The sequence below is a fragment of the Uloborus diversus genome, chromosome 10 (assembly GCF_026930045.1).
Source record: "Uloborus diversus isolate 005 chromosome 10, Udiv.v.3.1, whole genome shotgun sequence".
Classification (NCBI taxonomy): domain Eukaryota; kingdom Metazoa; phylum Arthropoda; class Arachnida; order Araneae; family Uloboridae; genus Uloborus; species Uloborus diversus.
Window position 1 is genome coordinate 9,105,790 of NC_072740.1, and position 25,976 is coordinate 9,131,765.

The 25,976-nt window shown below is 32.1% G+C and overlaps 1 protein-coding gene across 1 annotated transcript in view; it reads right to left on the reverse strand.

The window, feature by feature from the left end:
• Nucleotides 1-25,976, reverse strand: part of LOC129231244 (intraflagellar transport protein 122 homolog) — an 87,699-nt gene that overhangs the window by 39,436 nt on the left and 22,287 nt on the right. The window contains 9 exon segments of the mRNA XM_054865522.1: nucleotides 578-709; nucleotides 711-750; nucleotides 4,105-4,271; nucleotides 4,363-4,524; nucleotides 4,614-4,767; nucleotides 5,737-5,855; nucleotides 5,947-6,066; nucleotides 14,869-15,033; nucleotides 22,204-22,341. Of these exon segments, the coding sequence (XP_054721497.1) occupies nucleotides 578-709; nucleotides 711-750; nucleotides 4,105-4,271; nucleotides 4,363-4,524; nucleotides 4,614-4,767; nucleotides 5,737-5,855; nucleotides 5,947-6,066; nucleotides 14,869-15,033; nucleotides 22,204-22,341 (1,197 nt within the window).

Consider the following 25,976-nt stretch of genomic DNA (forward strand, 5'->3'; position numbering starts at 1 on the left):
AAAGAACACTCTTTGCCATACCCACAGTGGTTTTGGTACTATACGCAAAAGTATGATTTTTTTTTTTTTTGACACAACATGATGATTTTATTTTTCAATTTAATTGTGAAGAGATGACTAGAGCAAATAAAACAAAATTGGGTATACAAAGTTAAGTGATGCTGATCACAAACACGTGATAAAAAAAGGGGGTTTTCAAGGAAAATTTTAAAGTTTATGCAAATTTTAATATGAAGATGACCCCTTAACAACTAAGCAACTTAATTATGCAGAATGCATTGTTTTTGAAAAATAATACCTTACATGTGTCTCAAGTGTCAATAGTCTTTGAATACGAACAAGCTTTTCGTTTTTTTTTTCTATGACTGCATGTATTTACAAAAAGAAAATGAAAAAATTAAGTGCATATTGATTCTAAAAAGCGTGAATGAATTCCAATGGAATTTAATTAGCACTAAAAGCCACAAATTTAAGCATAGTGCATGTGAACAACAACATTGTTTAACAAAAATATTTAAAAATATTGTTAGCATAGCAAGACTTCCAAGTGCAATTTGTATAACATCACAGATTTTACCTCTTTCCAATTTTTTGATTCAACATTCATATCAATGAGTGAAGGAATATCGCCAACTTTATGGAAAATTTCTGCTGCTGCACCATATTCTTGAAGTCGTTTTAATTGAGTTCCAATAATTAAAAGTGTTTTTTCTTTCTGTTAAATCCACTTTTTTAGCAATTGACTTTAACCTAGAAAAACACGAAAGTATAAAATTGGAAACGAAAGGAATTAAAGAATGTATTTATTCTTTGCAGGCTATTTTCCCCCAAATGTATCCCAACCATAATAAAGCTAGTGAAACTAATATGGGATTTATTTAAAAATATTATACAGTATGGGACCCCAAATTCTCAATGCTTGGGACCGTGACCCTTCCAGATTTTGGATTCTGACTGAAAAAATAGCAAAAACTCTTTTGTCGTGAGGTAATTGCCACGTTTTTCCTGGTTTTGCTAATGTTCACGCTAAGTTTCTTTTATTTTTGGATCAACCTCAACGAAAGTATACTTCATTATGCTAAAACAAAAGTCGGAGATAATTTTCAGAGACATATTGTCCCTGGATGTTGCTTTTTATTATTATACAATGTGCCAATCGATACCATAAATAAATCATATTTTTACTGAAAATAATTCTTCAGCATTGTTCTACAGGCTTTGTATTGCATAGTTATGAGAAGAAAAAAATAATTATCGTTAGACAAAAGTGAATGTTAAAAGATTGCTGCACAATTACAGCAAAATGCTTATTTACGCATAACACATTGCATCGAGAAAACTTAAAAAAAAAAAAGGCTGAATTGAAAATACTATGTTTTCAACAAGTAATTGCTGCCAATTTTGAACTACTTAACTAGAAATAAAAAGAAAAAAAAATCTTATTATTTATTTTAATATTTAAGGAAAAAGTTCCAGCATTCGGGATTCTGAAGTTGAGGTCTCATACTGTACTACTAATGAAAGTTCTTGAAAATGATTCTAAGAGTAGTCCATTAAATGCACACAAATTACTCATTGAAATTCACTTTTATTGAAAAACATGCATAAAATTAAAGCCACAGAGAAAACATGCACATAATAAAACACAAGAACATGTAGCAAATGAACATGCAAAGAAAAGGTTTTCAACACAGCAAACAAATTTTACAACGCATATGCTCTTGGTAAATTGCAAAATATTTGATACAATCAAAGCTAATTAAATCAGATGCAGTGTAAATGCAGGTGTATTTGGCAATCAAGATAACATTTCATTGTGCATTTAAAAAACCATGTGCATAAAATTATGACCATAAGAAAATTCATTTGATTCAATGAAGGGCAGACAAAAAAAAGTAATACACATCCAAAGAAAACAATTTTGCCAACTTTTCACTTTCTTTTTTAAGAGAAGTTCCTTGTACATCAAGGCATAACATATACAAGAGTCATTTACTCTTTAAGTTTCCACATAAGTTATATTTAAAAAAAAAAGACCGGAGCAGACTAGTCCCAACGTAGTCCATGCGCATCGTAAAAGGCAATTAAAATGGATATCCAATCTAAGGTGCGAGGCACCGTGATGATGGATGGATGGATGGCATCTGGGTTGTATGATGTCTTAAACGGTCTCCTCGAGGAATCGGGCGAAACTCGCTGTAATTAGCCTTGCACTCATACATGGTGGTTGTGCGGGTGTTGACTTTTTACCACCTCTCAGTTCCCAGCTTTTATGGAGCTAAATACTGGCTTGAAGGATAGAACCAGCAACCTTGCTGATGGAGGAGGTGTAGGTGCAGGTCTGCAACCTACTGACTGGAGGGGGTGAGGGTGCATGTCTGCAATTCCGCTGACTCTGCAGTAAGGGTGGCAGGGGGTACTCATTTATGCACAAAAATGCAACAGGCGCAGGCAGGAGAGGGGAGGCTGTAACAAGAGGCAAAAGCCACTGGGCCAGCCATTCCTGAGAAGGTAGGAGAAACCAAACGTCATTGATTGGAGATTTCAACTCCTTCCCCTGCACAAACTGTTGCATCTTAAAGAGTAAGGACAGGTCACCCACAGTCCTATACTCAAGCAGTGCATATGTTTAAAATGGCTGTTGTGAGAGAAACCTTCCCATTGGAAAGGTTATCTCGCAATGACATTGAACATATTAAGCTTGTCATTCTAAAGAAGACAGATTTGATTCTCTCTGAAGATCACATGCCAAAAATGCAATAGGCTTCTTAACAAAAATAGTATTGGGAAGGCTTTTGGTCTTCTTACTGGTCTTTACACCTTAAAGCGGCACCTTGCTATAATGGGTGTCAGTAATAATCCAATTTGCAGAGGATACCTCTATAAGGAGGAAACTATTACTCACACCTATGTGATTGTGAAGTATTTTCTGTCTGTAGGTGTAAACATCTTGGTCATCATTTGCTTGAACCGTGCAAGATTCATGATATTCCTATTAGGTGTTTGCTGAATTTTGCTTCAGCTACTGGTCTGTTTTAAGACTCCTGTTTAGGGACTAGTACAATAGACTTCTGGTTGCAGTGCTTGGTTTGGTTGAGCCCCCCTTTCATTCATTTCATATATAAAAAAATGTAGGTAAGAATATTACAAAACTGATGGTACAGGGTTGCCCAAGCAAAAGTGGTCCAATCATTGGTTGTCGCCATTCGAAGTTTCAACTATTGCAGCCATGAGTTGGACCATTGTTTATGGTTATTTCTAGTAGGTAACACTTTCATGTAAGAATAATAAAAAAAAGAAAACAAAAGGTTTTGAAATTGAAAAATATTTTCATTCAAAAGTTACACATGCTGGAGTTACACACCCCTATACACGTTTAAAAGCTCATTTTATTTATTATAAACTTCTTTTAAACCATTGGAAATGATGACTTTGATCTCAATTTCAGAACTAAAACTTTTCATTTTCACTTTCACTTTAATGATAAAAAAAATAATAAGGTAATAAGATGAGAAAAATGTGATCCACTCAGAAATTGCAGTTTTTAGTACAATATGTGCCTTAAACTTAAGGCGGCACAAATGTTAAATGTCAAGTGACAATAATAAAAATGGTAACTAAACTATGATTAGCACATATGCAGCATAAATTTGATAAATGTAACAAAGATATAAAATATAAATTTGATAAAGTGAGGATTTTTTACTGATCACTGAAAGAGAATTTCATCTCCATTTATTTTGGAAAAAAATGTATGACTGAAACAAATTGGAAATGGTAATTTGGTATTTATATCACAATAAGTCCTTCTCCTCCTATGTATCACAGGTTTTCAGCAGTTTTATTTAAACCATTTTGAAAATTCTCAAACATGGTTTACAGAGACCGACTGCTTACTTTGTAATAAATTAAGTAAAAATGACAGAGGAAGTGCTTAACACTTTAAATATGATTACCAAATACATTAATTTAATGTTAAGCACATTTTGCATGATACTCATTTCACAAATTTTACAAAAGAATGATTATAACACTTATTCAAATGCATTGATGATTTTTTTTTACAAAAATGAAAGAAAGTTGACATTTAAATATATATCTTACATGTCACCCCAATTGTTTTCTGCTGCTAACTCAACAGCCTTCTCTGTCTCTCCAATAGAAAGATAAAGTTCAGCTGCTGCTTTTGATTCATTAAGACTTTTAGCCCAGTCAGCTTGCTTAAGAACAATAGCCTTTTTCTCTTCAGTGTCGGCAGAAGATATGAACTCCTGAATGTACATTGAAACATTATATACAACCATACAAAGGCAATATTCGATACTGGAAATGAATATAAATATTGCATCATAAAAATTATACCTGCGCCCTGTCAAACATTCTCAAATCTGTAAACATGACAACTGCTTTCTCTTCCTCTTTAGCTTTACGATAAAAGTTTGCTGCAAGATTGAATTTTCCGAGATACGCATATATATCTCCTAATAATGAGTACTGCTTGTTGACATCATTCTTCTTAAGAGGCTATAATCATAATAATAATGACTAAGATAACATGCACAATATCTTTAGGAAAAAATTACAGAAAAAAAATTGACATTTTTATCATATACCTTTAGCTTACGAATCAGTTTCAAGAACAAAAAATCCTTAATACGTATGAATGCTTGCCGAGAAATTTCGAAATCTAAATTCTGAAGTGCAGTTTCCGCAAGTGCTCGCCAATCTCCATCAGTTACTCCAAGGCACGCTACTCTGTATGCTTTACTAAAAATTTAGAAAAAAGGAACCTTCTAAATGTATATTATTATTAAAATCCAAACAAATATAATAACTTATCATAAAAAGCATGACAAAAAGAATTCATCAAGTATAAAAATATATAGGAAATGTAGGGAAATATAAGCAATTAATTAATAACAATACTAAAAAAACACATTAAAGTTTAACAATTGAAAGATACAAGAATATTTGTAGATATTATGCATATTAAAACAAGTCTTCAAGTAAAAAATGTACAATACAATGCTCTTGCATTAATAGTGTTATGGGGTTGCGAACCTTGGACAAACAATTTAATGAGCATCTGTGGGGTATTTGAGGAACATTTCAAAATTTTGCAGAGCAGTTCAGTATTTAATATAAAATCATTAAAAAAACTTTCACCACTTATCTAAGTTTATTTTTGTGCTTTGATAATCATTTAAAACACTAGCATAAAAATAATTATCTATTTAAATAAAAAAAATTAAATACTTCGTTCATACTTCGAGTATAAGCACCTTTAATTTCCCATATTTACATGTCAGTCATAATAAATAACAAAAAATAATTAAAATTAATTTAAGTTTATTGAAACCATCCTTATATATTATTTCTGTAGCCTGTTTTATGTCGCAACGCAAGATCTTTCTTATTTCCTGATTGATTTCTTTGATTTACCCCTCATTTTAAAGCTTATTGTGCAGGTTGATGACGAAAATAGACCCACAGTCTAAAAATTGTTTTTTTTTTCTATCAAAAAACCTTTTTTAAAGCACCGGACTGAGGTTTTCGGTTAAATTTATAAGTTTAAATTGAGCTAGAAACGAGAGCTGAATGGCTCGATTGGCAGAGTGTTCGACCGATGAAATTCACTAGAACTTGAAAAAATATCAAAGCCAACTGAGAGACTTTGAGAGACAAGTTTTAAAATGGTGGTTTGAAAATTAGAATAAATGAATTGAAACTACTTACCTAAACATTTTCTTTTCCATATATTGATACATAGACGCAGATAAAGGGATATCAAGTGTAGAAATGGAATTGAAATGCAAGCAAAAAACTTTTGCACCACAAAAGCCAATCACAAAACCCTTAAACCAGCAAAGATTAAGAAATTAATGATGAAACAAAAATATATGAAAGAGAATGACATGGAAATATAAAAGTACAGCAATACATTACCTGAAACTTTTGTTGTTGAACGACAAAATTTTCCACTTTTATATTAATAAATCCAGCACCTGTAAAACATAACATGTCTTCATGATGATTATTCCAAGCAACACTGTTTGAGCAAGGCTCCTGTTAGTTAAAAAAGAAAAAAACAAATGTTCACCAATTTTAGAATGTGTAACAAAATATTAATTCAACATAGCAGAATTAAAGATATTTTGACTTTATAATAAAATAAAAAATATTTTATTTAAGTATAAAAAAAAGATAAACTATATCAGAACTGTCCACAGGTGTCCAAGGCACTTTTTAAATGTTTCCAGCAAGAGCATTATTTTGTTCCAGTATAGTGCCCAAAGTATGGGGTGAATATGATTAAAAATAATCTGTTTAGCCTTATGTAAAGATGATTTTAATATCTCAATGTCATTAAAACTTGCCACATATGTTATATACACCAAGAAAAAAAAGAGTAGAAATAAGACAAAATTTCAAATTTTTAATCCCCAGATGAACACTTCTTGGCTTGTCTGTAAATTATAATGAAGAGTGTCAAGTTGTTGAAATTGACAGAGAAATTTCTTTCGCTTCAGTTATAACTTATAGCAGTTCGAACATGGAAAGCACAGTATATGGAAAGCACATTGAAAATATGCTGTCATAAAATGAAATTTTTAGTCCCTAGATTGTTTTTTTTTTTCCATGTACTCTTTTCCCACTTGATGATAAAAATATGAACTAGTGTTTTCTTTGTGCAAATTCTCTCCTCCATAGTCAATAAAAGGAGTATACGAAGTTTCACTAACTTATGCCAATTAGAATGAGTTCTATCTAGTTCCAAATAGGACAGCTTTAATTACAACCATCCAGTACACTTGTTTCATTCTAAAATTTAAAACAACATATAAAATATATTTTCCGAGAAACATCAGTGTAAAAAGAAGATAATAAAATTAAAAAAAGAAAAGAATTATCCAGATTTCCTTGCATTGGCACCGAAAACAAGAGTCAAATTTTACATCTACTGGTAAAAATAAAGTTATTAAGAAACCAGTTTTCCTAATACAATCAAAATTTATTCATGCTTCATTAATAATTATCATTGTTATGGAAGTTATTATTTCAACTACCAGCCTTCAATACAGTTTTGTCCCCCCTAACTCGATTTTTTAAAAATAACTCCCCTACAAAAAGTATTTACTGTATTTTTTGATTTTTGACAGTATTTATTTTTATGTGTCTCTTCTACTAAAAATGTTTTATCATTGTCATTGTAAAAAAGTGAAATCCTGTTACAACGAGCTTCAAGGGACCGCAAAAGTTGTTCGTCTAATGGGGATTTCGTAGTAACCGGGTTTCACTGTATTACAATGACAGCCTTCTTAATAGTTTGGAGCCAAATGAAAACTTTGAGACAAAGAAATATTTGAATTATTGTGAGTTCACGGTATTGGGTAACAAAAAACTTTGATTTGAGAGTATGTATTATGCCATGAACAAACTAGTGCTTTAAAAAACCAAGCACAATATTGCAAGAATATAATTCGGGACATGAGGGAAGCGTCCAGAATCAGGGATCCCTTTTTCCTACACTATTCAGGATGCTTAAAAATCAGAAGTTGCTACTAAATAGTTTTGTGAGAAAAAATATTAATGATCAAACTGGAATAGTCAACCTGGGTACTTAACTATACAACTTCCCATTTTTAAAACAAATATAGCAAATGTTATTTCATTTATTAGTTTATTATTCTGTCAGGATTCCCAAAAGATTTTAAGTTAGTCCCTAGGAAAAAAGGGACCAAAAAAGAACCTTAATTCTCACTTTTAAAAGTTGAACATAGGGGATGCACTGATCAATCAGCAGTAATCCACAATAAGCCTCTTTGCTGACTATCTAATAATCAGACAATTTTAGTTGATTTATCTGGTGGAAAATTATATTTTATTTAACTTACATTCGCTTAGAACAAGTAACTATGCTGAAGGAATTTATTACATCTAACCAATAGTATCGAACTCTTAACTGTTGTGCCCTCATTTGGTTAAAAATTCCCAAATGATTACAGTAGAATTACAACAGTTCTATTTGTTTTCTGAAAAAAAAAAAAAAAAAAAAAAAAATACAAATGGATATAAGAGGTTTCAAGGAAAATTCAAAATGAAACTGAAATTTTTAAGCAAAAATGAACTTTTAAGAACGTAGTAACTATAAAAGAGACTTATAGAGAAAATACAAATCGGTTAAGAGACTTGCTTCTATTTAACACGTGCAAATAAACATTAAATAATGAGAATTTTAAAAAGGAAATAAATAAATAAAAAGGCAAGCACAAATACACTTCTAATATCTTCAATAATAAAAGAAGTGAAAAAGCTTGTTTACATCAATGCTAAAGATATGAATGAGGAAGAAAACATCTTTGAAATCCATTCTGAAGGGCAGCAGTCAAGTTTGTGGAACAATATTAATCTTAAAAGCCATAAGTATTACAGTACTAACAAAATTTGGTCCAATGTGATTTGCATGCATATTAAAAATATTTTGATACACTAATATCAAATAAATACAAAAGTGACAACCAGCAACAGGCTCTGGGCCCAGCAAGACTGGTTTTAATCAATTTATGAATCCCCAATGAAAATCGAGAGCCTTCTTGAAACTATTCACTGTTGCACGCAACAGTTGCTTCAGGTGCAGTATTCCAAAAGTCGACAGTTTTATCGAAGCACTAGATTTTCTTAATTTCAAGATTAGCTTCAGATTTGAAAAGATTAAAACAATGACCTATGGTTTGCTACTTCTGCAGTTCAACAGACTCTAGTTTAATATATTTTATAACTGTATCATGTCCCCTGTGAATCTAATTAGCTCAAAACTATACATATTAAGTGTAATTACTATAAATTTGAAAAATGTATTTAGTAACACAGTACTCCTCTTTTGAATTACAACCCAAATTCAAAATAATAGAATACTTCTCCCTTTTTGGAAAAAAGTTTATTCTAACCAAATATAAGTGCAATTAGGCATTTAAATGAACGTGCCACCTTTTTTAGACCTTAAAATGTGCATTTTATTTCAAATATACTCAATTAAAAATAATCTTAAGACAGAATAATCCAAAAGTTTATGGTGATGAAGGTTTGCATTGAGTCAAAAAATTAGAATATTCAAACTAAAGGGGGGGGGGGGGAACACTTTCAAAATAAACAATACCAATACCATCGTTTTTTTGCTGGATTCAATGCAAACGTCCTTTCACACATGGATTCTACCACCTGTTTACATTAATCGTTTCTGACACTGTTTCCATACCTTCTTCCATGAGGCAATGAGCTCAATTTTGTTGGTGAGTACCAGGTCTTGAACCACTTTCTTTAGATTTGAAGGTACCACAAATTCTTGATCATATTAAGATTAGTAGAGTTGCTTGACGAGTTTAATACCAATATTCCTCTTTCTGTTTAAATCTATGAGTCAATTTTAGAGACATGACACAGAGTAGAATCTTGCTGAAAGATAAATTGTGCCACTAAATGTGTAACTGCTGTGCCTCAGAGGAAGTATCATGCAATGTTATTGATAAGCAGCGAAAGTCATGCATTATTTTATTTTAACATATATATAATTTCCCAATTCCAGCAGCTCTCATGCACCCACAAACCAAAGAGGAAGCTTCATATTGGAGAGAACGTCTTACATAAGATTTCTCAAACACTTTTTTTTTAAACATAAAACCCCAACACTTTTTGTTGTTCACTGATACTTAAAAAAAGATTCATCACTGAGTATAATACTATTCCAACCTTGTTGCCCTTGTATGAGCGTCTCTTTGCTCCAGGAGAGTCATTCACGTTTCTGCTTCATGTTTATCTTTGGTCTTACTTCATAGATCCGCAGTTAAAACTGCAGTTTATGCAACCGTCCAAGTGTAGTTAGCGTTGACAAGGTAACTATAAATTTTTTCAACACTTATGGACGTAAGAAGCATTTTTCAACAATTGTTTTGGATGATTTATTTTGATTTGGGTTCGTCTCTGACAGGTGTTACAATTTCTCTACCTTGTTTACAGGGCTCACAGCGAGTGAAAAAAATATATAGGAGTTTAAAAGGAAAAATATAGGTGTTTGGTAGAAAAATATACAGGAATTTCGAAAAAGTGTAGCATCTAGTATGTTTGGAGCACTGTATTAAAAAAAAAAAAAAGAAACAGAGGGCCAATATCAATACAATTCGATTTTGCATGAAGTCATAGCAATGATGTGAGAAGAGAAGAGCGAGCGATGTTGCCACTCACCTCTATATATATATATATATATATATATATATATATATATATATATATATATATATATATATATATATATACCATCAGCCAATGGGATTAAGTGCCTTGATGATGTCCAGATATTAACTTCAACTACAACTCATTTGTTTATTACATGGCCGCGAATTTTAGTATTTCCTCCATGGTACATGCGATCTTAAACAAGTGGAATTAAATTAAAATCTTCATGTGACAACTCAACTTTTTTGTATCAATACATTGAATCACGCAATCTGCTATTAACCGCCATTAATTATTGCGTGGGGAAAACGTCGGTTGAAGTGTTTACACTGAAACAGTTGAATTACTCTTTTACCAGACTGGGCCAAAAGTAGGTAACAATATTCAACCATAAATATTTTCTTTAAATTATCGGCAGTGGGCCAAGAATAAAAATAATAATATTTTATGCCAACAACATTAACTGAATCTTTACTATGCCTCTTTGATGAAATAAAGCAAAATTTGAGCAAATTTTGGAGTTTGAATGAGGCAGAATCATCGGCCTTTGTGAAGCTGGATTGTCTTATCGTGCAGTAGTCGCTTGCGTGCAGCATAACAGCAGCACAATCATGCGTGTTTGGAAGCAGTGGACGGACGAGGGTTGGACAGCTCAGAAATACGGGAGTGGACCCTGAAATGGGATGTCAGCTCGCAATAACAGACACCTGGTGCGTATGGCGCTGACTGACTGCACAGCTTCTTCTAGACCAGGGCTTCGCAACCGGTGTGCCGCGACAAGGAACCCGGTGTGCCGTAGTATTTTCGTAGTTATATAAAAAGAAAGAGCCTTGATGTATTTTATTTTAAAGTTACAACAGAATAGCGTTTGTATCGTTCTGTAACTTTTCAATTGACCCTGTCGATCTTGTGCAATAAGATATACCCAAAAAGGGGAGAGGCGGGATTTGCTGCCTCACCTCTTTTTACTTCCTCTGATTCTATTTCAGTTTTTGAAAACGAATTCTAATTTCCACGAAATCAACTAATTATACAGAATTTTTTCTAAATCTTTTGCAAACGGGGTTATCGCCCCCTCCCCCAGGCAGGGATCGTGCCCTCCCGCCCAGAATTTTAACCACAGCTTTAACTTTTGTTTTCCTCTTTTCCGGTTCCGATACTAATTTCATTTTATCGTAGTTTCTCAAAGCTCGGTTTTGAGACTTAGCAAACTGGAAACTAAAACCATATACTGTTTCCACCCTCGTGAAGCTCTCACGGCAAAGATCTTACCAGATGAGCTGAAGTCATGAAAATCGCGAATTTTATAAAATCGAGGCCGCTTAATTCTCGCCTTTTCTCCGTATACTTCGTGAAGAACTGGGTGCAGATCACCACTCCCTACTTCTTCATATAAAGATTTGCTGGCTTTTCGAATTGAGGGACGACGTACGACAGTTTTAGATTTTAAAAAACGAAATGCAGTACGCAAGTTTGTTGCAAGACAAATATTGACTGGGAAAACTAGCGTACATGGCTGACATTTCTGAACACCTTAACAAATTGAATTGGAAAATGCAAGGACAAGGAGAGAATTTGGGTTCCATGAATGGACAAGCTAAATGGGTTCAAATCAAAAATTCAGCTGCAGAGAGAAGAAGTAGATCGTGGCTCATTGGACATGTTCAAACGGACCGTCAACATGGTTTGTGAAGGAAATGGCATGGAAGAAAAGCTGTTGAATGTGGCGGCAGAGCATTTAGTCATACTTCAGGACAAGTTTAAGCACTATTTCAAGAATACTGACATAGAACAGTATGACTGGATTCGCGAACCATTCTCTTCATCTGCGGATGCATCAGTTAAAGTAATTTCTTTGAAAGCGAGAGAAGAATTTATGGACCTCAAGAGCGACCGTGCTGCTACCATTTTCAACTACATATCTTTTCGAACTCAGCTTCTTAGCCCTCACACTTATAAAAAAATCAGCAAGAGATCATCTCTAAAGAGCCTGGATTAGAACTTCGTGTAGTTTTTTTCCAGCATAGAGCCGAACATCAAACGTCTTTGCTTCTCAAGGTACTCAAGTGTCTCATTAGTGTCAAACGAAAGTTAGGTGCTTGGTTTTCATTTCTTGCTTGCTTCCTTCTTGAAACACTATTTCATAAATTGTTTAACTGCACTGTGCACTTTAATGACATGTTTGACAAAAATGCTTTGAAACATATGAAGCATAATTTTCTGTTAAGTCTGATACAGGTAGTTTTGTTGTTCATTATCAACCTCAATATATTCAAAATATTTCTACTTTCTAAATAAATTTAAATACACTACCTTAGTGATAATTGTTTTATTCATATGAAAAAAGTCCCCCCCCCCCCCCCCCCGTCTTTTTACCTGTGAATGATAAAAACATTTCTATATTACCATTGCGAAATTAAGTTCAGTGTGTCCTGTTGATCTAGAAATTTTTTAAGTGTGCCGCAAAGTAAAAAAGGTTGAGAAGCACTGTTCTAGACAATTGGTAGCACAGTGGTCAACAGCTACAGGTGTTTCATTCAGGGGTGATTGTGAGTTCATCAAAAAATACCTGAAAGTTTCAGAGCGAGAATGGAGGGGGGGGGGGGATATCTTTGGCCCCTATTACTTAAGTGCACCTTTGCCTTAGTATTAAATAGTTCTGAGTTAAAATATTGTGTGTACATTTGATTAAATTTTTATTGGGTTACAAAGTTACTTTTGAGCTGGTGTTATACAAATTATCTTGACAATTGTACATCTTAAGGGATAGGTGTCCATCTTAAGGCTCTTGCAGGTATATTTGATGAGTATTATGTAATTTAAAAAAATTGCGGAGGTTGGGAGATAAAAGCATAACAAAAAAAAAAAAACATAATTCCGGTATTTTCGGACATAAAAATACTGGAAATACACCCGAAAATACCGGAAATTCGGTAAAATACCGGAACACAATCACCCCTGTTCATTGTGTGCTTCATCGATTCGGAGACATCTGCTGCAGCGAAGGCTGCGCGCAAGGATTCCTTTATACAGGATTCCTCTCACGCAAAACCATCGCTGTCTGCGACTACAGTGGACGAACACCCGGAGTTATGGTTTGGGGTGCCATAGCATATCATCGACGATCACAATTGCTACGAATTGTGGGCAATTTGAACAGTACCCAATACATAAACAAAGTTTTACAGCCCCAAGCTATTCCTTTCCTGCAAGGATTGACAGGGTCTGTATTCCAGCAGAATAATGCCCGTCCACATGTCGCCAGGACTGTCAAATCCTACCTTGATTTTCAGCAGGTACAGCTTCTTCCTTGGCCTGCATATTCCCCGGATATGTCACCGATTGAACATGAGCTGGATTTTGTTGGGTGGCTTCTCGCTCGTGATCCTCATTCTGTTGCATCTACAGACGAACTTTGGTTGCGTATACAAACAATATGGAATACTCTACCGCAGGCAGATATTCAAACTTTATTTCACTCCATGCCGAGTCGTGTAGCAGCTCTTACTGCGGCACGTGGTGGCCACACAAAATACTAATTTCTATCTCTTTTTATTGTTTGTTTGGTTTGAAAATATAATCATTTATTTGTACCATTTCCACTCAACTGTGTATTAAATTTCATTCAACTATGATGCTTCCTTCATGGTGTTGCAATTTTCACAAACAGGAATGTATATTCCTTTAAAATCTTACATATCACAGATTGCAAAACGTTCATTTTGAATTGAGTTGGATAGTTTGTTTCTAACTTTAAGAAATGGTACAATATGTATCAGTTTTTTTTCCCAATTTATCACCTTGACGACCCATTTTGAGCAATAAAAGGCTTTTAAAAGAGTAACCTTATCTATCTGGCCGCCAAGCATCATACTTGTGACAAACTATCGGTTAACAGATACGCAAATACTTTCGCTACATTCACTGAATGAAAAGATTATTCTAATTTGTTGACCCATATAAAAAGTCAATCTATTTTTCCAATGTGTTAATGATCCATAAGTTGTTAAAATAATATCTTAAAAGCTGTTTAAATTGATTTACCCATTCCTAAATAATGAGTTTTACTCTTTTTTATTTGAATGCATTCATTTTTCCCGACTCAGGGATAAGTTTTGTTCAAACACTTCTGATATTCTATTATTTTGGATTTGGGTTGTACTTTCCAATTTTATTATGTTAGTCAAAAAGAAGAAAGTAGGTATATCAACCAATGAATGATCAATTCATATACATGTACATACAAGGTGTTCCAAAAATGACTGATACATTTGAAAATTAAACAGGCAGCGATAGAAATATACCGTTGGTTGCATTATTCTTGGGACAGCAGTAAATTTTCAGAGAGATAAACTTTCAAAATTAGTTAAAATGTTCCTCAACAGATAGCACTGCAGGTATGTTAAAAGGTATAAAAGAAATCGCAGTCCCTAAGATCGCCAAAGTGACCAGTATATTTGAAATATCAATGCTGCCCATTTAGTTTTCATTGAGTTTTAGAGTGAAAGTTTGTAACTAGCTACATATTACTTAGAAAGGAAAGATGTTTATCTCTCTAGGGTTGTAAAATTTAACTTAGAACTAGGAAACTGGTTTCTACACAATTAATGTCAATTCAAATAGTTTTGTTTAACTTACTTGATACAGTAAGGAATTATTGGTTAGATCATATACACTGCATGTATTATTCTCATCAACAACTGCTAATTTTTTCCTTTTTGCAGAAAGGTCCAAACATCGAACTGAGGCACCAATTTTTAATAGAGGAACAGGTAATGCATTGTCAACAAATATCTTAATAACCTGCAGAGTAAAACTTACAATGAACAAGACTAGGTACTAAATTTTTTTAAATAGAAGAACAGGAAATAGGTCATTTTCTCTAAACAGAAAAATTCTCATCCTTAATTTAAAATGACAAATTGACATTTATAAAAATAAAACTGATGCTAGAATGCTTTAATCACTTGTTTTGATGTTTGTATAATAGGCTAAACAAACTCTCTACTAATATTAGCCATTTAAATATATTTTTTAATGTGGTAAATGTTGTTCTCTATTTATCCTGATTAAGCAAGATTAGTAAAAAAAAACTCAGGGATCAAAATAAATTCACAAGAAATGTTGGCTTTACGGTTTTATTAGGTTTGTATTTTTCAATGTAATTTTTTTTTTTTTTTTGTCATTCCTGTTATGGAATGGAATTAATGATCCCCACATCTAGTAACAATTATATTGCATAATAAGTTATTATTTCAATAGTGGCCTCAACAAAGAGTCCAAATCTTGAATAGCATTTTAATTTTATGTCAATATCTTGCTTCTGCCAATTCACTTAATTCTGTAATAAAGGGTCAATGAAAGATTAAGTCTCACTAGTATAAAGTTTTTTTTAAACCATACTTTAAAAGACATTAATTGTTTTTTGTATCTCATAGCTATGATGATAGACAAATCAGCCATATTTTTTGTTATTCTCCTGTCACATGTTTGGACAAGGAATGACTGCTCTCCCTAATTTTTTCATCGCCAAAAAACATTGCAAATTTCTTCATTTTAATTATTTCTTTGAATTGCAATGAAATATACTTTTTTTCAAGCAAGTCAAAAAATACATGTTTACATTTTTTACATTTATCAAAAAATACATGTTTACATTCTTTACATTTATCAAAGTGTACAAACATGCTTTGAAATCATTTTTAAGATGGCTTTAAATTAATGATAACAAACACCAAAACAATTGCACAGAAATAGCTGACTTGTGAGAAGCTTTTCTGCTCGACTTCCGAATTCAAAAATCTGTTTCTTTAAAAAGGCAATTTTGGGAAAAACAGCCAAAATGTGAATTGCCTTATTCTTCACTGATGGGAGCGAAAAAACACTTTAAAATGATGCCATACTTTTGTAGTTTTACAGGGTTCGCGTTTACGCGCTATAGCGGGTTTTTTACGCAAATTCGCGGGAAAGGGACGCAACTTCCGCGAAAAATCGGGTCCCAGGGACCCAGAAAGCCCAAAAGATAAGAACCAGAAAAAAAGGGAGAAAATGCTAAAGATCTATTTAGTAAATGCTTTTAAGCTTCAAAATGACCAGGAGAATCAACAGAAAAGGACTAAAATGACCCTATCTGTTTATCAGCTATTCAAACACACCCCAATTGTGGACCAGTCAATGGAATTTTAGTGATAAGACTGGAGCTTACAGTGACCTCCTGGGCAGAGCTCAGGGAGCAAGTTCACAAGTAGCCCATTGTACTGTATTCTAAGAATAAGCTTTCCCTCAACTTTTATCTTGAGGAAATTCCTAAAAACAGAAATGAAGACTAAAAATAAGAGAGGTTTTCAATGCAATCTTCAGGATTAATACAAGACAATTGTACAGTAAAAATATTGCAATTTGGCATTCATGTAACCAGAATTACTTTTGAAAATCATCACTTCGCATCCCCAATAAAAAGAGGGGAGAAAAAAAATGGCGAGCATTTTCCAGATCGCGCTAAACACAAAGAGTTCGGAACTTTACATTTTTCTTGTTAAATTGCTTATGAATACTTGAATTTTATACAAAAGCACTTTAACCTTGTTCTTTTTCTAATAATTCATCTCTTTCTGATGGGTTATTTTTATTTGGACTTGCAAAAGTCGAGTATTAATCGATCGCGCCATTTTCAAAATGGCGCAATTTTAAAAATAGAACAAAAACCAAAACAGATATTTTGAACGAGTCAAAATAAAGTCAAATATACTGATTTAAGATTGCAAATGAGCAATTTTCACACTCATATGAGAAAATGTTTCGTTTTTGCGATCGCCATTTTTGCATTGGGTTCATTCGCTTGCGATTTATTATTATTATTATCTAATTCCCAATGATAATTGGGAAGGAGGGGGGGGGGGGGTCTGTTTGCTTTTTTCGCTAAGAAAAATTTCCAGGAAAACAAAGGTTAAGGGAGTGCTTTTTGCTTGATCAATCAGAGGCACTTGTTTTATATTTTATGGTAAAACACATTTTTAAAGTAAATTTTGAGTTAATCTCATTGTAACTGACCAAATAGTTTCTCACATAACTAAGTCTTGCAAGTGTATTATTTGAAAATAATTTTACAATGATAAAATCACAAAAACTTAGGGCAAAAATAACCAATTTATTTTATTTCATGCCTCCCCCCCCCCAAGTATAAATATTTTTATATTATTCATTTACACACTAAGATTTTCTGTTTAAAATTTAAGGGACTCATTTTTTCCACCAAAGGACCCAAATCTATTTCATTAATGGGTCCCTGGGACTCAGGTTACGGATAGTTGAGCGCGAACACTGTTTTATGAAGTGTTAAAGAAGCATTGCCACAAAAAAAAAAAAAAAATGCAATTTACCATGTTAAAATATTTTTAAACTTTGTTTTGTTTTAATGCAATAATAAATTAGAGGTTTAACAATGTATTATCAACAAATATCTTAATAACATGCGGAGTAAAGCTAATTATTAACAAAATTATGCAAAATTTGCTTTCAGATTCATCATTTGTAACTACTTAACATTAAATAAGTAGCTAAACATTCAGGAAATAATCCTTATTATATTTAAATGATATTCACTTTTTTTTCAAGATTATTGTTGTTTATTTTATTATTTTTTTAAATTTCCATCATATAAGAATTTAGTTCTATGCAGATTCATTCAATTACCTACTAAGAAATTTTATATCTTATGATAATAAAAATGGGGAAAGTTACTAAGTCAAACCTACAGCAAGAAATACATCCTACTGTTCCATGGAAACTTTTGTTTAGAAGGGATAGATTGAAAAAAAAAGGCCATTACCAAGATTAAATATGACATTATTAAACCTAATTTAAAAGTTATCATTCAGGATGCAGTCAGTATTTTTAATTTTTATTCAAAATATAATGGTAAATTTTATAACTTGCATCTAGATGTGAATACAGTAGCAATTTGAAAGGGAAAACAAGTATTTTCAAAACATAAATTGCCCAAATTGCTCTGTTAAGAAGAAGAAAAAAAAAGACTCAAATGCATTATCAACAAATCTTTTAATAATATAAGGAAAAGAGCAAAAAATTGACAAAATTATGCAAAATTTGCTTTCAGATTCATCTTTTCATAACCACTTAACATTAAATAAGTAGTTAAACATTCAGGAAACAATCCTTATTATATTTGCATGATATCAACTTTTTTTTTTTTTCCCCAAGATAGACAAAAAAAAAAAAAAAAAAAAAAAAAAAACAATTTTCATCATATAAGAATTTAGTTCTATGCAGATTTGTTCAATTACCAATTAAGAATTTTTACATTTATGGCAATAAAAATGAGAAAAAGTCACAAAGTCAAACTTACAACATAAAATACATCCTAGGGTTACATGAAAATTTTTGTGTGAAGGGGATAAATCGAAAAAAAAAAGCTACTACAGAGATTAAACATTACATAATTAAATAATATAGGGTGATTTTCAAAACGATCGACAGTTTGGTGTCCTGACTTTATCAGTTCATTTGTATGTTGATAAAATTATTTTTTGGTACTGCAAAAGCATGTAATAAGGCATTGTTTTACACTTAATTCATTGCACTCAGTGCTGTTTTTCATGATCATAGATTAATAAGCCTTTTCTATTACTTTAGTTTGCTAGTAACTGAAATTTGATTGTCCTGACTAGAAAATTCCCATTTCCTAAATCTTTTATGTACGCTTTCAAGCAGCTTTTTTACTTTTTGTGGATTGAAGAAGGAAGTAATATTTGTTAGTTATACACAGCTGAAATAGGTTTTACAGAACTGCTCAACTAACATTTTAAAATTTCAATGCAGTTTGAGTTCGAGTGCAACTCATGAGTGTTACCCCAGGGAATTTAATATTTTTTGTATGCAAAATATATCTTTATCATAGTTAGCAATAGTGTTAAGGAAGCCATCATTTGTTTCTTCTTAGAATGAGTAAGTCCAAATATGGATAACTTTAATCCTTACATGTTGTATATTGAAATGTACAATTCAATGTTAAGAGTATTTTAATCATATGTCTTGAGTGTTACCCATTTATTTTGTAATATTTTTTTAAGTATAGAAATATACAATTAGGCAGTAATGTATTTTTTTATTAAGGAAACAAGAGACCTAATTGAATATTCAAAAACACAGATAGAATTTATTCCAGTGAAGAATTCTTCTATAAATCTCATAAGTGTTACCGCTGATGAGTGTTACTTTTAAAAAGTAACATTCATGAGAAGGGAGAAACAAACATGATAAAAGAGACTCAAATAATGAGTAGATCCATAGTTATAGATATTGTATTACCTTTAACCCATACTTTTATCAAAGAGATGTATTTTTTAACACATTTATATATAATAAATTCACATTTATTAAAAATTGAAGAGTGAACACTGACACAAAGCTAATGTTTGCAAAAATGGAATTTGTGTGTGTTGTTTAGGAAAGACTCTAATTCTGAAGATATGGTATTCAAATAACTACATATTTTAGAAGAATTACTGCCAAAACTCTACAATAAATAATTTAATGAGTCCATCTGTCATGAGTGTTACCGTCTCTTATGAGTGTTACTATAGCTAAAATTTATTATTTGTACTAATAAACTTTTTCTTGAATCTTTAAAAATTGATTTCAATATTGAAAATTTTAGCTATGCATGGTATTTTTAATGAAAGCATTTAATGTTTAATTTAATATGTTTTTATCATAAACTTAATCCCTTATTTAGAAAACAAAGTAACACTCATGAGAAAGACATTTTTACAAATACTTAAAATTTCTTAAATAAATATTCATACCATTTTGACTTAAAACTGAGTACTTAAGATAGTTTAATCAAGATTTGTTAGATTATTTGTTTTGAGAAAATAAATTACAGAATGGTTCATAGAGGTAACACTCTTGAGAAAAAGTTACTTGCCAAGATGTTTTTGGAATTTCGAAAATCAAAGGAAATTAGCTTACAAATAATTACCTGGTTAGAAAGCTGTAAACTGTAAGGAATTTATACCTGGGAAAGTTTTAATGTTTATAACAACAAGAATTTTCAAACTGTGTCAAACCTAATGTGTCAATGCATTTGAAAATCACCCTATAAGCTATAAAATTACTGATAACTGAATCTATTATAAAAGTTATCATCCAGGATGTAGTCCCGTGTTTTGAATTTTTATGCAAAATGTAATGGTAAGTTTTATTATTTGTATCTAAATGCAAATACAGGGTCTGGCATTCCTTTATTTGGAAAGGGAGCTGTGTGAGTTGTGGAGGGGATAGAGTGGTGGAAGTGGTATCAACAGATAGTAGTATACAGACCATTTACAGTAGTAGTAATAGCATGGTGCAGTGAACATTGTCATGTGCTGTAGAGGAGTATATTCACAATAGCTTTTTTTAAAACTATTCAGCAAGAATTTCGCCTTTGATTCCTATTAGGCCAACATGACCCTGTTTGTCAAGAAAACCATTCATGTGGTGAAGATCACAGTCCAGGATTTTTCTGCATTCCTATCAGAGAATTGCTGGCCAGCTGCCTGTTTAAGTGCTAATGACATGGAGATTTTAGAATGGACGTTCTTACGAGTACCACATTTTCTAGTATTGTAACAGTCTGAGAATGGCCTGACAGTTTGTTTCAGTGCAGTACTCGTGATTCTAAAGTTTGATACTCAAACATAATTTTCTTTGATCTGGGACAGGATTATGCTTGTCAAATAGGAACTGAACATGAAATTACTGTTGAGTAGCAATCAAAAAACCACCATTTAGAATATGTTCTTCCACAACATATCGCAATGTTTGCTGCACCATGCCATAGCTATTATTGCAAATTGCACAGATACTGCATACTTGTCAATCTTCAGAGAAAAAAACAGGAGATTCCACTTGATGTACATAGATGATTCTTAAACATATTTCACATCAATATTATTATCTTATAACTATATTATGCTTTTAAATGCCATGTATATTAAATTAAAAAGGAAATAGGATTTTTTCTAACATTTAACCTAATTACTACAAATACAAGAAATATAAAAAATACTATGAATAATAAGGAGTGTATTTGCTTAAAATTTGGTACATTCCCCAATCCCTCCTAAAAAGTAACATCAGAAATTTAATTACAAAAATCTGGGAAAAGTACTAACAAAAATATTGAATTAAAATTTTTCGGCAAAGCACATGCTTTGTTGAACATGCAATGAGGAAAGCTTCCAAAAATATTTTTTTTACAGAATGAGTTATTAATTGAAAAAACTAAAAGCTCTTCAACAAGCCAATTCCTTCAGTGCACACTAAATTCGGCGCAAACTAAAAAACAAATTTCGAAAAAAGAATAAAAATCGGAAATCTCATTTTCCAAAAAAAAAAAAAGTTGAATTTTCACAGCATACAAATAAATACAGGGAAAATGAAGTACTTAGCTGGTACTCTTTTCTGACATTCCTACATATTATGCTTAGGAAAAAATGCCCCAAGATCACCCATAACAGAGCTTTGTTGTAAGTTAGAGCAGAAACCTACTTTGGACTTCTCTAGCCTTATTGTCTTAGAATTCCTATTCCTGGGGAAAAAACTGGTTTCAGCGCTTATTCTTCTGCACTATTTGGTGTTCTACTTTGATAGATGACTAGAAACGAGTGCCATCTATTGAGAAGAAACTGAAACTTTTTGATGATTAATTGGAAAAACTGTAAAAACAGGAGAAAATGGTAAAAAACGGGAAATCGGGAGATAGACATACCAAAACAGGAGGCTCCTTTAAAACAGTAGAGTTGGCAAGTATGATACTGCTATCTTTAGATACCACTTCCATTACTGTATCCCCACCACAACTCGCTCTCTCCAAATAATGGAGGTTAATATGCTGGACCATGTAATAAAACTAAGAGTTTCAACACTTGTAGATTTTATTATTTTAAAGAACTTGCAAAAGAGATTTACCTGACCATTTCTTAAACCAACAAGTAGACTTTCTTTACCGACCGGACCTCCAATCACTTTGATGTAGCGTATCAGAGCATCCATAATCCACTCCTTTTCTAAAATACCATTGAAGTTAAGGCATTGTAGTATTTTTTCCTGGAAAATGAATGATTTTGAAAAAACATAGGAACGTATTCTGAATGGCAGCAGTCAAGTTTTTGGAACAATATTTATCTTATAAACCTTAAGTATCCTAGTACTAAGAAAATTCGGTCCAATGTGATTTGCATGCATATTACAAAATAGTTTGATGCACTAATATCAAATAAATACAAAAGTAATGACCAGCAAGACTGGTTTTAATCAACTTATGAACCCCCAATGAAGATCGAGAGCCTGCTTAAAACTATTCACTGTTGCATGCAACAGTTGCTTCAAGTAAAGTATTCCAAAAGTCGAAAGTTTTATTAAAGCAGTAGCTTTTCTTCATTTCAAGATTAGCTTAAGATTTGAAAAGATCAAAACAATGACCTCTGGTTTGCTATTTCAGCAGATCAACATAATCCAGTTTAGTATATTTTATAACTGCATCAAGTCCCTTATGAATCTTATTAGCTCAAAACTACACATATTAAGTATTATAATTATAAATTTGAAAAATGTATTCAGTAACAAAGTACTCCTCTTTTGAATTACTTTCCAATTTTATTATGTTAGTCAAGATAAAAAAAACCAAAACTGAACAATATATTTCAAATGAGGGCTAATTAGCCTACCATTTCTCAAATAACATATAAATATTAACTGTAAATACTAGAGTAAATATTTTTGAACTCAGGCAATCAGACTTGCATTAGTCACATTGAGTACGTAAAAAACTACCCGAAAGTTTTTAAAAGATCAGAGAGAGAGGGGGGCCCTTTTCTAAACTAAGATCCCATTATTTAATTAGATATATTTAAAAGATAAACAATGTAGCTGCTTTTGAAAAATACATGAAACACATTCCTTATATACAAATATCTTCTTATGTCAAAATATTGTTTGTATGTTAAAGTTAATAGTTGATTTTCAGTTTGTCTAAAGATAATTAAAAATGTATATATACAGGGTGATTATAATTAAAGTTCAATTTTCAAAACGCTATAAAAATAGAACCACTGGTCAGAATGATGTCAAATTTCAATGGAATATTATCGAAGAAGGGGGGAACTTGATGGCAGAAGAAAAATAAATAGTTGGAACTTTAGCAATAGATGGCGCTGTAAGCATCATATTTAATAGTGGTCTACTACAAATGACAAATAAATCAAAAAATATTACCTAAGGTGTAAACTATACGTTAAAACACCAGCGTGCACAAGGGTATTGGTGTGATACTGTTAGTTAAGTAAACCCATCCAACATGGAAAAGTCATATCACATTGGATGGGAAAAAGTGGTTTTTAATTGTCCTGAGGCCAAAAACCGCATAAAAAGCATCAGTAAAAATCAAATCGGTCTTTAATAATTTTCGGGAGACTGGCACAAAAGATGTTCAATATAATGTACAACGTTTTCTGTAACAAGTTGAAATCAAGAAACAGCATGTTCCATGACTGATTGAAGTGTTTCCGGGTTCATGTTTAGAATGTGTTGCGCAATGCATGCCTCCAGCTCAGCAAAGTTTGCAATCGGAGCACTGAACACAACAGCTTTCAGATAGCCCCATATCCAGAAGTCACACAGGTTAAGATCAGGTGATCGGGACGGCCAGGTGTTTCATTGAGACTGTCATAGTGAACTTCTCAGATGCGAAATGAGGAAAAAAATGTGTATTTGTCATTTTTATAACAACTTCAATGAGTCGGGCGCATGACAGGTGTTTTGATTTACATATTCTGACACTTGCAACTCCATCTATTGCTAAAAATTCGAACTATTTATTTTTCTTCTGTCATACGTTTTCCCCCTTCTCTGATAATATTCCGTTGAAATTTGAGGTCATTCTGACCAGTGGTTTTATTTTTACAGCGTTTTGAAGTGGAACTTTAATTATAATCACCCTGTATATATTATCTGAATCTGATAAGGTTACATATATATCAGCAATTTAAATGCAATCATTGCTGAATGGAGAAGAAAAATAGCAAATCCAGTTTCAGATAATGCTTTTGGACTAAAAAATGAAATGTTTATGAAAATTGTACTTGCTTCTGAATGAGGAAAAGAATTAACTAGATGCAATATGCAAAAATCTTAAATCTATAGAATTTGAACTGATTCTAAGATTTTACATTGATCATATGTCACAGGCCTGCTTTAAGAGTCAAACCTTGCAAGAGAAACACTTTTAAGTGAGAGTAATAAACAGTCTGAATGTGAGGGACAGGTTCAAGTGAAAAAATTGTCATTTCAGGAGGGAAGAAGAGAAAATTTCTGAGAAAAATTAATGAACTGTATTAGTGAGTTAACAATCACAGTTGAGCAAAATTTGCCTTTTACAGGTTAGCTTTGATGAAAATGTTACTAAGCCTTTATTAGCATTAATTTTACAGATGGCTAATTGCTATCAGATTTGAAAATTGATTAAATGCTTTCTGACATAAAAAATGTAAAAAAAAAACAAACATTGATACTGCTTTTTAAAATCCACTGAGGAAGGGTTGCAAAATGACTTGCAAACTTTGAAGTCCAAATTTCAGCGAAAAGATTTGGTAAAGGGTCCATTTTAAAAAGGAAAAGGTACAGATGTGATATACCCCCCCATTTGGCAACATCCAATTTTTTGCACAAAATTGAAATATTTTTCTCGCCAATGAGGCAATAATTTTTTAAGCATGGCATCCCTGGTGAAACTAACCTGTGTTTGGCAACGCGAAGGCAATCTTGTTCAAACTTGTTTACTCGGTTTCCCGCTGGAGAGATACGTGTTGTTTCGTGCAATATACCTTACAGGAAAGCTTATTTTGTGTTAGTTGTAATTCAGTATTTGTGTTTTGAAGTAAAAACATTAGAAAATGCCAGTTTCTTCAAACTTGAACGTTAATTAAAAGTTAACTCCAACGTGGTGTGTATCTGTAACGTGCCATTGTCATATGATGTTTTGTTTTGGCCTGAGTGTGAGGATTTATACCATAAAAAGTAAGTTTTTTATTTTAGAATTCAAGAAAAAAAACTCTCACTTCCGAAATTCTTTGTATTTTACAAATCCTTGAGGGGTTCTTGTAGTTTTTAACTTTATTTTTACTGTATGTAAATTAATTTTACAAAAATAGTACGGTTATTTTGTTCTAAAAGTTAATTCTTATCGATGCCACAAATTATTTAGACATATTCTATTACCGTACCTCCTTTAGGTACTGAATTTCTGAAAATAAGTTGACTTCAGCATTTTATAAAAATATAAAGGTGTTATTTTATGTAAAATATAATAGGTATTTTGAGAGCATGTCTGTATAGCAAATAAATGTATGGTATTTTTGTATTGTTTATGTTTAGGATGTTTTGTTGAGAAATTTCTACTTTTCATACATCGAAATTTGAGTAACTAAGCGCTTTTTTGGCTGAAATAGTTATGGGGCTGAATAGTTATAGATTTTGGGGATGTTTTCCGCTTTAAATATCGCGATTTGAATTGCTGTGCTCTTTTTTAGCAGAGTATGAGAAAAGTTTTTGTTCGATGAAATGCATGTTGGAAAATAGCTTTTATTTCTATTGGTACATATTTCATTGGTGAGCTGTTATAGTAATTTGTCAATTTAAGCATTTTAAATACTTTCTAGTAATTGTTCTTTGTGTACAAAACCTTT